At 43.8% G+C, this 17,140-nt stretch overlaps 1 protein-coding gene across 2 annotated transcripts in view; it reads right to left on the bottom strand.

Annotated features, from left to right (window-relative positions):
• Positions 1-17,140, bottom strand: part of ptprb (protein tyrosine phosphatase receptor type b) — a 92,648-nt gene that overhangs the window by 44,860 nt on the left and 30,648 nt on the right. For both annotated transcript variants that reach the window (XM_028570302.1, XM_028570301.1), the window contains exons 12-17: positions 15,874-15,932; positions 13,920-14,124; positions 11,619-11,716; positions 8,877-9,042; positions 3,194-3,312; positions 857-1,004 (exon numbers count right to left, since the gene is read on the bottom strand). In XM_028570302.1, the coding sequence (XP_028426103.1) occupies positions 857-1,004; positions 3,194-3,312; positions 8,877-9,042; positions 11,619-11,716; positions 13,920-14,124; positions 15,874-15,932 (795 nt within the window). The remainder of the gene's footprint in view (positions 1-856; positions 1,005-3,193; positions 3,313-8,876; positions 9,043-11,618; positions 11,717-13,919; positions 14,125-15,873; positions 15,933-17,140) is intronic.

Here is a 17,140-nt window from a genome sequence, read left to right as displayed (position 1 = left end):
ACTAAGGTCTATATAAAAGAGACTTCAGATACAGTATTAGGGGACCACTAAGGTCTATATAAAAGAGACTTCAGATACAGTATTAGGGGACCACTAAGGCCTATATAAAAGAGACTTCAGATACAGTATTAGGGACCACTAAGGTCTATATAAAAGAGACTTCAGATACAGTATTAGGGGACCACTAAGGTCTATATAAAAGAGACTTCAGATACAGTATTAGGGGACCACTAAGGTCTATATAAAAGAGACTTCAGATACAGTATTAGGGGACCACTAAGGTCTATATAAAAGAGACTTCAGATACAGTATTAGGGGACCACTAAGGTCTATATAAAAGAGACTTCAGATACAGTATTAGGGGACCACTAAGGTCTATATAAAAGAGACTTCAGATACAGTATTAGGGGACCACTAAGGTCTATATAAAAGAGACTTCAGATACAGTATTAGGGACCACTAAGGTCTATATAAAAGAGACTTCAGATACAGTATTAGGGGACCACTAAGGTCTATATAAAAGAGACTTCAGATACAGTATTAGGGGACCACTAAGGTCTATATAAAAGAGACTTCAGATACAGTATTAGGGGACCACTAAGGTCTATATAAAAGCATAAAAAAGCAGCATGTCATAGGACCTTTAAGAATAGCGTAATGTTTTTTTAAGAGGCCAGAACTGTGCCTTTTCACTAATTTGAGGGTACAAAATGAAAGAGAAGGGTACACAATTGTCTGTCAAAAGGGAAACCTCTCCTGCGACAAGCATTAGGTAAAAAATGGTACTTGTATTTTTGAGCGTGTAGTAACAATAGGTCACTATACTCATAATGAATTGAATCGATTGGTGTCGTACCGGTTCTGCCGGTGGCTGTGTTCCGATTGGTCAGCTTCCCGCTCAGTGATTGGACGCTGATGGTGTAGGCGAGGCCTGAGGTCAGATCCTGGAAGTCCAGGGAGGAGACGTGTTTCGGGACGGGGCGAGTCTCGACGACGACGCCGTCCTGGAGACAGGAAGAGACATCAGAATACTCATGAAGCTCTTGCAGCAGCAGAGTTTAGGAAATATCAATGATAAAAATGAATACGAATAAAGACTGTTTGAGAATCAAACCAAAATCTGGTCTTTGAGCATTTATTATATTTTGCAAAATATGAGAATACAGATTCACAGGTACACGCAGTACAACTGAATGAGCATTTCTAACTAAAAGTCTAAATATCCAAACATTATATAGTGAAGAAACTCCGTTAAGCCATCCCTCTCCAAGTATCTTTAGCATACTGTCAATTTCTTAAGAAAAATACCATAGACAGTCATCTCTCAACCTTCCATTCTGCTCCTGTGTCTCCTATATTAGACAAAACACCTGCTTATCTCTGGAGAAAGAGATACGGTTCAGACAGTGTTATAGCCTTCTTCACCCTATCTGCAAAAAAACAAACGGATGAGGAGCTGCAATTCTTTATCGAAAATAACTTCTGCTACTGCTCATAGTCTACGAGGCCAGCTCTCTAACTGGTGCCTTTAAGTCTACAGGAAGAAACAGGATTATGTGGAGGTATAAAAGAATCATTAAACAAATGTTTAAAATAAAATTTGCCACCACAATGGCTCCCCGTTGAATTTGAAAGCTGACTCTATACCACAGCTCCTCCCGGTTCCACTGATGACCAGGATGTCCATATCTAACATGGAATTATGGAGAAAACCTAGCTCCAAAGAGAAAACCCAGCTATAAAATCAAGAATTTGACAATTCTATTGCTAAAGTGCCTGACTATTGTCGTATCTACAAATTTATTTGTCGCCTGAACGTCTCCCAAAATAGCGTTGTTATGCTATTAGTAAATCCATACGATACCAATCATCACTATGGAAACACTGGTATAAATGTCTTTTATAGAAATGTAGTATTGTTGTTTCTTCTGGCTTTTATTTCTTTGTATATGTTTTTATTTGTTTTTAAGGTATGTTGTATGTGTCTTTTGAATGGACCTTGAGTCTGGAATAAAAACATTGATGATATATCAAAAATTTGTGTTTTTTTCATCCAAAATTGTGCAAAAAAAAAATAACGTGGATGGTTCCCTACAACACTCTGCACAAGTAAAATAAATGATCAGTTCACTACTTTCTTTGAATTTGGGTGTTTTATTCAATTTTATAGCATTTGAAGAAAATAATTGATAAAAAAAAAAACGTTGAAAAAAGTCACAAAAACAACCCAAAAAATATCAAAAAAGTCAAAAAGTGACAGAAATGTCGAAAAAATTGACAAAGTAATCTGGGAAAGCGATAAAATTGTTGAAAAAGAAGACGAAAAAGTTGTTTTAATTTAAAATTTTGACCCAGAATAACAAAAAGTTGGATGGTCGACAAGAAGACAACACAAGGGTGAAATAAGTTGTACAGTAGTTGAGTACTTTAGTTTTAGGTTAAAGCTGATACACTTTCAAAGAAACAAACCAGAACGGTCAGATTACTGAAGGGTAATAAAGTGCAAAGAAGAAAAAAGGAAAAACTCAATGTTGAGAGTTAAATCATTTGTTAGGGGGTTACTTTTACATTAGTCCAAAAAGTAACGTTTATTCACATACAGTACAGGCCAAAGTTTGGACACACCTTCTCCTTCAATGTGTTCCTTTATTTTCATGACTATTTACATTGTAGATTCTCACTGAAGGCATCAAAACTATGAATTAACACATGTGGAATTATGTACTTAACAAAACCACCCTTTGCTTTTTTTGATAACTCTGCAAACCCTTGGTGTTCTCTCAATGAGCTTCATGAGGTAGTCACCTGAAATGGTTTTACCTTCACAGGTGTGCTTTGTCAGGGTTAATTAGTGGAATTATTTCCCTTATTAATAAAAAAAGCAAAGGGTGGCTACTTTGAAGAATCTAAAATATAAGACATGTTTTCAGTTATTTCACACTTTTTTGTTAAGTACATAATTCCATATGTGTTCATCCATAGTTTTGATGCCTTCAGTGAGAATCTACAATGTAAATAGTCATGAAAATAAAAGAAAACACATTGAATGAGAAGGTGTGTCCAAACTTTTGGCCTGTACTGTATCTACAGCCAGGGGAGACCGTGATAAGAACTATTTCAACACACGGTGGCGTATCCCTTTAATGATTTTCATTCTCTCAGTGTGAGCCTGCACACGTGCAGTTGGACTCACCGTGGTGGACAGGGAGACGACATACATGTCCAAGTCTCCGCCTCCCGGTGTCCAGGAGACCATCAGCCCGCCGACGGAGGAGCGTGGAGACAGACGCAGGTTCCCCACGGCGCTGGGAACTGCAGGGGAGAGTCTGAGTTCAGTTCAACTTTTTTTTCAATTCAATTTTACTTATGGTATCAAATCATAACAAGAGTTATCTCGAGACACTTCACAGATAGAGTAGGTCTAGACCACACTCTATAATTTACAAAGACCCAACAAATGAAGCTCTGCGTAAATTCTTAAAGGAAGACTTCATATACCTTTTCCATCACTCATAATGATCAGCTGTTTCATGGTACGTCACTTGTCAGTAGTAATCAGAGCATCTGTGTTGTTGTTAGTTAAACCAATCAGGGTCGGCCATTTGTCGACGAGCCTATCACAGCTTGATACCCTGCTTTAAATGTGCTCTCTCTTCCGCGGTTGGCAGTTGTCGTTTCAGGAAATAGAGTGGTCACGCCCTCGGACCTGGGTTTCATCTATGCTTGGCTGTTGATGGTTCTTCTACTTATTCTCCACCACCGGTGCCTGGAATCCTTCAGGGGATTTGTTTGGGTTCCTTAAACCCTTACATTTACATGTTGTATGTACAATAAATATGTTCATAATTGCAAAGAAGTCTCTCCTGATTGAATTACAGTAATTCCCTCAAGAGCGAGCATTAGCAGTAGCTGTTGCGACAGTGGCGAGGAAAAACTTTAGGAAGAAACCTCGGCAGACCCAGACTCTTGGTAGGAGGTGTCTGATGAACAGTGGCAATAATAGTCACATTAAAGATAATGGAACAGTGACTCTCCGTGAACCATCACCTTATCGTGGTGGAGAGGTTTGTGTGTCTCTGTGAACCTGAGGGCTGTGTTGTCTGGAGCTTTGTGCTCCTGGTAGGGTCTCCCAAGGCAAAGTGGTCTCAGGTGAGGGGCCAGACAAAGAATGGTTCAAAAATCCCAATGAAGAAGCAAGGTAGAGATGGAGTGACCCTGCCCGGAGGAAGCCGGGGCCCCGCCTGGAGCCAGGCCCAGACGGCGGGCTCGTCGGGCGAGCGCCTGGTGGCGGGTTTGCCACGGAGCCCGGCCGGGCACAGCCCGAACAAGCTACGTGGCTCCCATCTCTCCAGCCCATGGGCCCACCACCTGTGGGAGGAACCGTTGGGGTCGGGTGCGATGCCACATGGGTGGCAGTGAAGGTCAGGGGCCTCGACGGACCAGACCCGGGCGGCAGACGCTGGCTCTGGGGACGTGGAACGTCACCTCTCTGTGGGGGAAGGAGCCGGAACTGGTGCGGGAGGTGGAGCGCCACGGTTAGATCTGGTGGGGCTTACCTCACGCACAGTCTCGGGTTCTGGAACCATACTCCTGGATAGGGGTTGGACTCTTTTCTTCTCCGGAGTTGCCCAGGGTGTGAGGCGCCGGGCGGGTGTGGGGATACTCACAAGCCCCGGCTGGCGCGCTGTGTTGGAGTTTACCCGGTGGACGAGAGGGTCGCCTCCCACGCCTGCGGGTTGTGGGGGGAAAACTCTGACTGTTGTTTGTGCATATGCACCAAACAGGAGTTCGGAGTATTCGGCCTTCTTGGAGACCTTGACTGGAGTCCTGCATGGGGCTCCAGTGGGGACTCCATTGTTCTGCTGGGGGACTTCAACGCACACGTGGGCAATGATGGAGACACCTGAGAGGCGTGATTGGGAGGAACGGCCTCCCTGATCTAAACCAGAGTGGTTGTTTGTTGTTGGACTTCTGTGCTAGTCATGGATTGTCTATAACGAACACCATGTTCGAACATAGGGATGCTCATAAGTGTACCTGGTACCAGAGCACCCTAGGCCAAGGTCAATGATCGATTTCATAATCGTTTCATCTGATCTGAGGCCGTATGTTTTGGACACTCGGGTGAGAGAGGGGCAGAGCTGTCAACCGATCACCATCTGGTGGTGAGTTGGGTCAGGGGGGGTGGGGAAGACTCTGGACAGACCTGGTAAGCCCAAACGTGTAGTGCGGGTAAATTGGGAACGTCTGGAGGAGGCCCCTGTCCGACAGACTTTCAACTCACACCTCCGGGCGGAGCTTTTCGTGCATCCCTGTGGAGGCTGGGGGCATTGAACCCGAGTGGACAATGTTCAAAGTTTCCATTGCTGAAGCTGCGGGCGAGGAGCTGTGGTCTTAGGATCTTAGGTGCCTCAAGGGGCGGTAACCCACGAACACCGTGGTGGACACCAGTGGTCAGGGAAGCCGTCCGACTGAAGAAGGAGTCCTTCCGGGATATGTTATCTCGGAGGACTCGGAGGCGGTTGCAGGGTACCGAAGGGGCCGAAGGGCTGCAGCCTCTGCCGTGAAAGAGGCAAAGCAGCGGGTGTGGGAGAAGTTTGGAGAAGACATGGAGAAGGACTTTCGGTCGGCACCAAAGTGTTTCTGGAAAACTGTTCGCCACCTCAGGAGGGGAAGCGGGGAACCATCCAAGCTGTGTACAGTAAGGATGGGACACTGTTGACCTCCACTGAGGAGGTAATAGGGCGGTGGAAGGAGCACTTTGAGGAACTCCTGAATCCGACTAATACGCCCTCTATGTTAGAGGCAGAGCTGGAGGATAACGGGGATTGTCGCCGATTTCCCAGGCGGAAGTCACTGATGTAGTCAAACAACTACACAGTGGCAAAGCCCCGGGATTGATGAGATCCGTCCAGAAATGCTCAAGGCTCTGGGTGTGGAGGGGCTGTCCTGGTTGACACGCCTCTTCAACATTGCGTGGAAGTCTGGGACGGTGCCAAAGGAGTGGCAGACTGGGGTGGTGGTTCCTCTTTAAAAAGGGGACCAGAGGGTGTGTGCCAATTATAGGGGTATCACACTTCTCAGCCTCCCTGGTAAAGTCTACTCCAAGGTGCTGGAAAGGAGGGTTCGCCGATAGTCGAACCTCGGGTTGAGGAGGAACAATGCGGATTCCGCCCTGGTCGTGGAACAACGGACCAGCTCTTCACTCGCAAGGATCCTGGAGGGAGCCTGGGAGTATGCCCAACCGGGTCTACATGTGTTTTGTGGATTTGGAGAAGGCGTATGACCGGGTCCCCCGGGAGATACTGTGGGAGGTGCTGCGGGAGTATGGGGTGAGGGGGTCTCTACCAGGGCCATCCAATCTCTGTATGACCAAAGTGAGAGCTGTGTCCGGGTTCTCGGTAGTAAGTCGGACTCGTTTCAGGTGAGGGTTGGCCTCCGCCAGGGCTGCGCTTTGTCACCAATCCTGTTTGTAATATTTATGGACAGGATATCGAGGCGTAGTCGGGGTGGGGAGGGGTTGCAGTTTGGTGGGCTGGGGATCTCATCGCTGCTCTTTGCAGATGATGTGGTCCTGATGGCATCATCGGCCTGCGACCTTCAGCACTCACTGGATCGGTTCGCAACCGAGTGTGAAGCGGTTGGGATGAGGATCAGCACCTCTAAATCGGAGGCCATGGTTCTCAGCAGGAAACCGATGGAATGCCTTCTCCAGGTAGGGAATGAGTCCTTACCCCAAGTGAAGGAGTTCAAGTACCTTGGGGTTTTGTTCGCGAGTGAGGGACAATGGAGCGGGAGATTGGTCGGAGAATCGGGCGCAGCGGGTGCGGTATTGCATTCAATCTATCGCACCGTTGGACGAAAAGAGAGCTGAGCCAGAAGGCAAAGCTCTCGATCTACCGGTCAGTTTTCGTTCCTACCCTCACCTATGGTCATGAAGGCTGGGTCATGACCGAAAGAACGAGATCCAGGGTACAAGCGGCGAAATGGGTTTCCTCAGGAGGGTGGCTGGCGTCTCCCTTAGAGATAGGGTGAGAAGCTCAGTCATCCGTGAGGAGCTCGGAGAGAGCCGCTGCTCCTTTGCGCCGAAAGGAGCCAGTTGAGGTGGTTCGGGCATCTGGTAAGGATGCCCCTGGGCGCCTCCCTAGGGAGGTGTTCCAGGCACGCCCAGCTGGGAGGAGGCCTCGGGGAAGACCCAGGACTAGGTGGAGGGATTATATCTCCAACCTGGCCTGGGAACGCCTCGGGATCCCCCAGTCGGAGCTGGTTAATGTTGCTCGGGAAAGGGAAGTTTGGGGTCCCCTGCTGGAGCTGCTCCCCCCGCGACCCGACACCGGATAAGCGGACGAAGATGGATGGATGGATGAACAGTGACTACGTTTACATGCAGCCAATAACACGTTCAAAACCGGAATATCAGCAATAACCCGGTCGTGCTCGGCCATGTAAACACCGGAAAAAACACGAATATGCTCATATTCCGGTTTTTAAAAACCCGAATATGCTACCTGGGTTACCCCTTTTCTAACCCGAAATTTTGGTCATGTAAACGGGTATCGGCATATCCCCATCAAAAGGAACATCGATTTGTGTTCTGCGCATGTTCTATTCGCAAGGAATATCTTGGTCTTTTGAGTAGAGGAACTTCTTGTATGCGCCAGAAAACATAGTTATAATAATAATTATATACTATAATAATATAGTTATATATATATATATGTCAATGCAGAAAACCTGAGCGCAGTATACCGGAAGTAAACAAGAAGTAGAGGTAAACATGGCGAGACGCAGCACAGCACCACACTTTTGGAGCGAGGAGGAAACCAGTTTCTTTATTAGTTTGGTGAAAACCAGGAATATAATGTCTTCTGTTGACGGCAGAAAGTACCGAGATAGTGAGATTCATAAGAAGGTGACCGAGAAGTTATTGCGTCTTAATGTTGTCCGTACGTCCAGACGCTAACCGTGCGTTGCCGTTTGCATCGGGATATTGCCGATTGATTACAGATTCCATGTATACAGGAGTAACTCTCTCTACTCACACATGTAAACATGTTATTATATTCCATGTATACAGGAGTAACTGTCTCTGCTTAGACATGTAAACATGTTATCATATTCCATGTATACAGGAGTAACTCTCTCTACTCACACATGTAAACAGGTTATTATATTCCATGTATACAGGAGTAACTCTCTGCTCACACATGTAAACATGTTATTATATTCCATGTATACAGGAGTAACTCTCTCTACTCACACATGTAAACATGTTATTATATTCCATGTATACAGGAGTAACTGTCTCTGCTTAGACATGTAAACATGTTATCATATTCCATGTATACAGGAGTAACTCTCTCTACTCACACATGTAAACAGGTTATTATATTCCATGTATACAGGAGTAACTCTCTCTGCTCACACATGTAAACATGTTATTATATTCCATGTATACAGGAGTAACTCTCTCTACTCACACATGTAAACATGTTATTATATTCCATGTATACAGGAGTAACTGTCTCTGCTTAGACATGTAAACATGTTATCATATTCCATGTATACAGGAGTAACTCTCTCTGCTCACATGTATAACAGGTTATTATATTCCATGTATACAGGAGTAACTCTCTCTGCTCATGCATGTAAACAGGTTATTATATTCCATGTATACAGAAGTAACTCTCTCTGCTCACGTATGTAAACGGGTTATTCCGAATGTTTCAGAAACCCAAATAGTGACCTTAACCCGACCATAACCCAAAAAATTGACAGCTTGTAAACGTAGTCACTGACTTCAAGGTAGTCCTGGAAGTTCAGCAAAACTGGACTTGATGTTGACGTTTGAATTGAAGCCGTCCTGATCGTCTCACCTGTCCGTCCCTCGATGTGCTGTGCCCTCTGGTACGGCCCGCTGAACGTCGACACCACGATCTTATAAAGCCGCCCGGCAGTCAGAAAGGTCAGCCGGTGACGCCGCTGCTCGCTGCCCAACGTCACCGGAGGGAAAACGCGAGTGTCGTTGAAGAGCAGAGTCACCTGGAGACGAGCCAAGGAAAGAGACTAAAACTCAGGCAGCAGTAGGGCTGGGCGATAGGTTGGATATTTCAGCCTACATGTTTCAAATGTATTTTATATCTTGTATGTAGGGTACTACACAAGAAGGTTAGTCTGGGGACAACCTTCACCCACAGGAATGTGTAGAATCTATTATGAGTTTGGGTACAACTTTCACACAGAGGAATTGGAGCCAGGAATGTGGGAATCTATTAGGAGCACGTGCCATAAAAGGTGTAGTTTGAGAGTAAAACTTGTGTGCTGACATAAATATCTCATGCTGTGTGAGCACAAAAAGAGTTTAAAAGGGATCTATTTCTATGTACATGTTGGTCACCCTTGAGCAGACACGTGTCTGTATGCTCATGGTTGTCCCAGTGTCATGAGAGTTTGTTCACTGTGTAAATAAAGCTGCATTTGATTTGTAATCATCGGACTCGTCGTCATCTTTGAGGTCTCCCGACATCATTTCTGAGTCATCACCCGATATCACTGGGCGATAGGGAGAAAATCAGATATCACAATATTCTTGACCAAATACCTCGATATCAATATTGCAGCGATATTCTAGGGTTGACAATTGGTGCTCCCACAAAATATAAATAATCATCAGTAATGTGGATATAATGACTAAGTGGGTAAAGGAAAATAATAGAACAGTTACAACAGTCTGGTAAGTTCAGAAAATGACACCACTTTACTGTAATGCAGCCTTTAAAACCAGGAAAAGACACTTATATCATATCACAATATCAATATAATATCGATATGTTGCCCAGCCCTAGGCAGCAGAGATCGTCACAGCCCGTTAGTGCCTAATATAGTCTCGCATTGCCAGACCTTCCTCCACAGCGCTGTGGAGGAAGGTCTGGCGAGTCCACATAGCATTCCTGGATGGGAGAACAACGTGCTCTGATTTATTGGCATTTCTTTAAACCAATCACAATCGTCGTGGGCGGTGCTAAGCTCCGGACGGAGCCTCGGTGCCTCTGCTAAATAGCCTCTGGAAGGAACTGGTTTTGGTGGAACATGTGTAACGTTCAAAAGTAGTTTTTAGTCGTGCAACAGAAAACTCAGATTGGACAGATAGTCTAGCTAGCTGTCTGGATTTACCATGCAGAGATCTGAGGAGCAGTTAACCATAGTCCTCACAAATCCACCGGAGGTTAGAAACCCAACACAGAGGAAGGGGACGGGACATCCGGCCAAAAATGAGGGACATCCGACAGAATTTCTGGCGGCATGTTCTGAATCAACAGGAGCCCATTTCCAGGATAAATACCTGAAAGCTCAACCCTTCTGCTCTCTGTGTGTCACCGTTCCCAAACTCAGTTTTCTTCGTGAAGCAACAACAAACTCCGAGCTAGTGAGCTACACGCTGAAAATGTCAAGTTCTGAAGAAGATTTGGATGGTGCAACAAGGCAGACCTGCTCGGTTCTTTCAGGGAATGATTGTAAAGATTTACAAAGAATATGTTTAGGGCATTTCCTCTCTAACTGGGACGTTTTGGGACTGATTGGTGGGATTGCTGTGGACCAAGTACACACGGAGATACACTGGTAAGAGCCAATGAGGTTTAACCATGTATCAGCTAATATAAATATCTCACATTACGGTATTGCTTCAACAGTTAACGTCATTTTAATATTATATGTGGCGTTTTCTTTTGCAGGGTACTAATGTTCCACCAAAACAAGTTCCTTCCCGAGACCATTTTGCAGAGCCACCGTCCAATGTCCAAGACCATTGTAATTGGTTTAAAGCACTGCAAACATCCCAGAGAGTTTTTCTCTTCTCCCAGAATGCATCGGTGGAGTAGGGAGACTAGGAGGACAGAAATGTTTCTCATTAGATTAAAGGAAAGGTCTTCAAGACCAAAAGAGTTCATCAGTAAACGCGTGTAACATAACGCAACTACATACAGCATAATACAGTACAGGCCAAAAGTTTGGACACACCTTCTCATTCAATGCGTTTCCTTTTTATTTTCATGACTATTTACATTGTAGATTCTCACTGAAGGCATCAAAACTATGAATGAACACATATGGAATTATGTACTTAACAAAAAAGTGTGAAATAACTGAAAACATGTCTTATATTTTAGATTCCTCAAAGTAGTCACCCTTTGCTTTTTTTGATAACTCTGCAAACCCTTGGTGTTCTCTCAATGAGCTTCATGAGGTAGTCACCTGAAATGGTTTTACCTTCACAGGTGTGCTTTGTCAGGATTAATTAGTGGAATTATTTCCCCTTATTAATAAAAAAGCAAAGGGTGGCTACTTTGAAGAATCTAAAATATAAGACATGTTTTCAGTTATTTCACACTTTTTTGTTAAGTACATAATCCCATATGTGTTCATTCATAGTTTTGATGCCTTCAGTGAGAATCTACAATGTAAATAGTCATGAAAATAAAAAGGAAACACATTGAAAGAGAAGGTGTGTCCAAACTTTTGGCCTGTACTGTATCTAAAGCAGAAAAATGAGTCAGATGGACACACGGAATAGTTCGCCACGCAATAAATGTCCCATAAGTCTCGAGAGTAACACACACCTCGTAGTGGTCCACGTCTCCGGGGGCGGGGCTCCAGGTGACAGTCAGATCACCTGTTCCTGCGTTGTCCAGCGACAGATTTCCAACAGCTGCCGGAACTGCAGGACAAAGAAAACTTTAACTCAACATAATCAATAAAATATATATTTAAATACATCCTAGTCCTGCACCGCGCCCTGCTAGGCCCTGCTACGCTGTGCAGTGTCTTGCTACGTCATGCTACGTCATGCTACGTCCTGTAAAGTCATGCTACGTCCTGCTATGTCATGCTACGTCCTGCTACGTCATGCTACGTCATGCTACGTCCTGTAACGTCCTGCTACGTCATGCTACGTCATGCTATGTCATGCTACGTCCTGTAAAGTCATGCTATGTCATGCTACGTCCTGCTACGTCATGCTACGTCCTGTAAAGTCCTGCCATGTCATGCTGCGTCCTGCTACGTCCTGCTACGTCCTGCTACGTCATGCTACATCCTGCTACGTCCTGTAACGTCCTGCTACATCATGCTACGTCCTGCTACGTCATGCTACGCCCTGCTACATCCAGCTACGTCCTGCTACGTCATGCTACGTCATGCTACGTCCTGTTACACCCTGCTACGTCCTGTTACATCCTGCTACGTCATGCTACGTCATGCTACGTCCTTGTGGTGTATTTAGTAGCGATGGTGTGATGCTGTATGAAGAGGAATCCCCTGACACTGTTCTTGATTATAAAAGTTTATTTACATCAAAGAATTCTGCAGGAGCTCGGAGAGCGACAGTACCCAATTCTCTGAATAGTCACTCTGACTTTCTTTGTTTCGAAAACTATATATATATATATATATATATATATATATATATATATGACAATAGTTATATATATCTGTAATTATGTATCATAGATGGGGGTGGGAACGATAATTTAACCAATTAGCGCATGTCCAACAAAGACCTCTCTGTAATGACGATGAGGCACCATGGATAATGCTTTCCAGATGTTTCCTGTGGCCATTTCCTATGTTCATTTGGATCATCATCATGCCGAATCTACAAGTCATATCGATAATTCAGATAAAGCTTAAGTACAAGTTATGTAGAATGGTCAGATACTTCATCCTGTAACGTCCTGCTACGTCATGCTACACCCTTCAGTGCCCTGCTACGCCATGAACTACTACAACTACTATTTCTAGTCACCGATCCATTATCTTTATTGTGACTATTATTACCACTGTTCATCACACCCCCAACCGGCACCACCTACCAAGAGCCTGGGTCTGTACCAGGTTTCTTCCTAAAAGGGAGTTTTTCCTCGCCACTGTTTTTCCACAATTGCGGACATTTTTTTTTGCAGAATGGTAGAGGAAGAACCCACACTACTCTCCGTCTGAATGGCTAGTACTCGTTGCCTGCTCTGGTGGGATTGGTTATGGTTAGGGTAAGAATGTCAGGGTTAGCCAATCAGGGATGAGTTCCCTAATGAATATTCATGAGTCTTCCCCTACCATCCAGCAACAAAAAACTTGCAGTTAGGCAAGGGTTAGGGTTAAGGGTTAACGGTGCGTTCTTCTTGTCTTGTAATCGCGACTAGTAGCTCGAGTGTGACGTCACATCCGTGTAGAAAAACGAATAACCTGCGGGGTTGTTGCCTTCTTTTTGTCACACAATACTATGAGTCGGAGAAAAGATGGATTTTTGTAACATTTTTAGTAACATTTAGGATTCTATTCACCCAGTTATTGACATATTACACAAATATATTATGTTTTGATTAACATTAACGTTAATCTCTGCTTTCTGCTCAAGAGTCGGCATTAAAGCCATTGTTGTCATATAGCAACCGAGCGTCTCTAGCCAATTTCAGCTGCACAAGCTCCAAAATAACTAATCAGGCGATATTTAACTCCTAATAAGACTGTAGAGACATGTCTATAGGTAGCAGTATACAGCACTATGTTTAACTCCTAATAAGACTGTAGAGACATGTCTATAGGTAGCAGTATACAGCACTATGTTTAACTCCTAATAAGACTATAGAGACATGTCTATAGGTAGCAGTATACAGCACTATGTTTAACTCCTAATAAGACTGTAGAGTAACTTCGGAAAATGACTCGTAGATCGACTTCGGTGGACAAAAAGAACGCACCATAAGGGTTAGGGTTAACTGCCTTGAAGTCGACGCTGAGGGCTTAAAACACCATCGAGCTTCAGCTTTGGCTTCACTTTCCAGACTTGGAAGCTTGGTCCATTATTTTTAACACATAAAATAAAAAAATAAAACACATTTGTTCTCCTTGGTTTTCCGACTCACATGTGCGTCCGTCGGTGGAGACGCTGCCGACGTAGTCCCCGCTCCAGGTTTCCACGGTGACGGTGTAGAGTCTCCCCGGCGACAGAGACGAGAAGACGCACTCGTTGCGCGTGGCGGAGACGCTCTTGTTCTGCAGCACGCTGTTGTTGTAACGGATCAGAACAACGTAGCGGTCCCGATCTCCAGTTGCGTGACGCCAGTACACCTGAACACACAATCTACTCATGATTCTACATAAAATATAGATTTAACAAATATAAATACTACTACTACAGCCTTTTAAAGGACATTATGGAGCTTGCCTGGACATCTTTATCAGACTACAACGAGGACCACAATGGAAATAAGTTTGTAATTTCTTGTGTTATCCTCGACAGTTCTGTTAAATGTGCAATATCACTGTGATGGCATCTTGTTATGCATTTATTTCTGTTACTGTCTAATAAATCAAATAAAAACAAAATGCCTCATTTTCACATTGAAACATAACATTTCAGAAAACCTGTAAGACAAAAACTATTAATCTTAAAGGTGCTCTAAGTGATGTGACGTGTTTTTTAGGCTACAACATTTTTTTTTATCACATACAGCAAACATCTCCTCACTATCTGCTAGCTGTCTGTCCCCTGAACACACTGTAAAAAACATCTCCTCACTATCTGCTAGCTGCCTGTCCCCTGAACACACTGTAAAAACATCTCCTCACTATCTGCTAGCTGCCTGTCCCTGAACACACTGTAAAAACATCTCCTCACTATCTGCTAGCTCCCCTGAACACACTGTAAAAAAACATCTCCTCACTATCTGCTAGCTGCCTGTCCCCTGAACACACTGTAAAAACATCTCCTCACTATCTGCTAGCTGCCTGTCCCCTGAACACACTGTAAAAAACATCTCCTCACTATCTGCTAGCTCCCCTGAACACACTGTAAAAAACATCTCCTCACTATCTGCTAGCTGCCTGTCCCCTGAACACACTGTAAAAACATCTCCTCACTATCTGCTAGCTGCCTGTCCCCTGAACACACTGTAAAAAACATCTCCTCACTATCTGCTAGCTGTCTGTCCCCTGAACACACTGTAAAAACATCTCCTCACTATCTGCTAGCTGCCTGTCCCCTGAACACACTGTAAAAAACATCTCCTCACTATCTGCTAGCTGCCTGTCCCCTGAACACACTGTAAAAACATCTCCTCACTATCTGCTAGCTCCCCTGAACACACTGTAAAAAACATCTCCTCACTATCTGCTAGCTGCCTGTCCCCTGAACACACTGTAAAAAACATCTCCTCACTATCTGCTAGCTGCCTGTCCCCTGAACACACTGTAAAAAACATCTCCTCACTATCTGCTAGCTGTCTGTCCCCTGAACACACTGTAAAAAACATCTCCTCACTATCTGCTAGCTGCCTGTCCCCTGAACACACTGTAAAAAACACACTCTTTGAAGACAGCTCAGGCTCCACAAACCGCAACGAAAACAATGTTCCAGCCAATAACTGTCAAGAAGGAGCTGGTTGAGTCATGAACGCGCATTTTGGAAGTAGCCTACGTGCTAACTCTGCTGCAGGGATGGCTCAACCAGCTCCTTCTTGACAGTTATTGGCTGGAACACTGTTTGTTATGTTTGGTGGTGCAGGTTGGCGCAGTTTGTTTGTGGAGCCTGGGCTGTCTACAGAGACTGTGTTTTTTTACAGTGTGTTCAGGGGACATGCAGCTAGCAGATAGTGAGGAGATGTTTTTTACAGTGTGTTCAGGGGACAGGCAGCTAGCAGATAGTGAGGAGATGTTCGCTGTATGTGACGAATAATTGTTGTAGTCAAAAAAAAACACGTGACATCACTTAGAGCACCTTTAATGTCAATAATCAGCTGGGGATGTTTCATGCTGATATCTGTTAGTTCAAATGGTTTCCCTGGTAACCACCAGTGTCTTCAGCCATGACAAACTCACCTTGAGGAAGTCGTCTCTCGCCGAGTGCACAGCTGTCAGGTCTTGCACAGTGGCCGGCTCTGCGAGACAAATATCGTAAACAAACTGTACTTACTGTATATGTATTATTTATGGGACTTGAGGTTTAACCCTCGCCGACCATGCATTTGTTGTCCTCTCGGGTCAAAATATAAAATTAACACTTTTGTGCCGCTTTTTCTCCCGGTGATTTTGACACTTTTCTGACTTTTTTGTCCCTTTTTTGTGACTTTCCTTTACCATTTTGTTTTTTTTTAATTTCGTCCCTACTTTTTACCCATTTTCTGATGTTTTTGTCGCTATTTTGTACTTTTTTACCCTTTTTCTGACTTTTTTGATGCTTTTTTTTTTCTTACCCTTTTTTCTGACATTTTTGTCCCTTTTTCTGACTTTTTGTGATGTTTTTGTGCCTTTTTTTAACAATTTTTCTGACTTTTTTGTCCCTATTTTTTAATCCTCTTTCTGTTTTTGTGGCTTTTTTTTTTTTTTTTTTTTTTTTTTTTTTTTTACTGTTGACACTTTTGTCCACTACCACCAGTACCATCTACACGCCACGGACACCAACTTATTACCACTAGTGTTACACTTATTTTTTTCAGGAAGGACTGTCTTATAGCTTTTTTTAAAGTCTCAATTTCGTCCATGATTCTGATCGACATCTAAACCCTTCGCTAGATACAGTACAGGCCAAAAGTTTGGACACACCTTCTCATTCAATGCGTTTCTTTTTTATTTTCATGACTATTTACATTGTAGATTCTCACTGAAGGCATCAAAACTATGAATGAACACATATGGAATTATGTACTTAACAATAAAGTGTGAAATAACTGAAAACATGTCTTATATTTTAGATTCTTCAAAGTAGCCACCCTTTGCTTTTTTTATTAATAAGGGAAATAATTCCACTAATGAACCCTGACAAAGCACACCTGTGAAGGTAAAACCATTTCAGGTGACTACCTCATGAAGCTCATTGAGAGAACACCAAGGGTTTGCAGAGTTATCAAAAAAAGCAAAGGGGGGCTACTTTGAAGAATCTAAAATATAAGACATGTTTTCAGTTATTTCACACTTTTTTGTTAAGTACATAATTCCATATGTGTTCATTCATAGTTTTGATGCCTTCAGTGAGAATCTACAATGTAAATAGTCATGAAGATAAAAAGGAAACGCATTGAATGAGAAGGTGGGTCCAAACTTTTGGCCTGTACTGTACGTGCCAGAGCGAGGGGAAAACACCGACACA

This window comes from Perca flavescens, chromosome 23 (genome assembly GCF_004354835.1).
Source record: "Perca flavescens isolate YP-PL-M2 chromosome 23, PFLA_1.0, whole genome shotgun sequence".
Taxonomy (NCBI): domain Eukaryota; kingdom Metazoa; phylum Chordata; class Actinopteri; order Perciformes; family Percidae; genus Perca; species Perca flavescens.
Note: the sequence above shows the minus strand (reverse complement) of the source record. Positions and strands in the feature narration are given on the sequence as shown.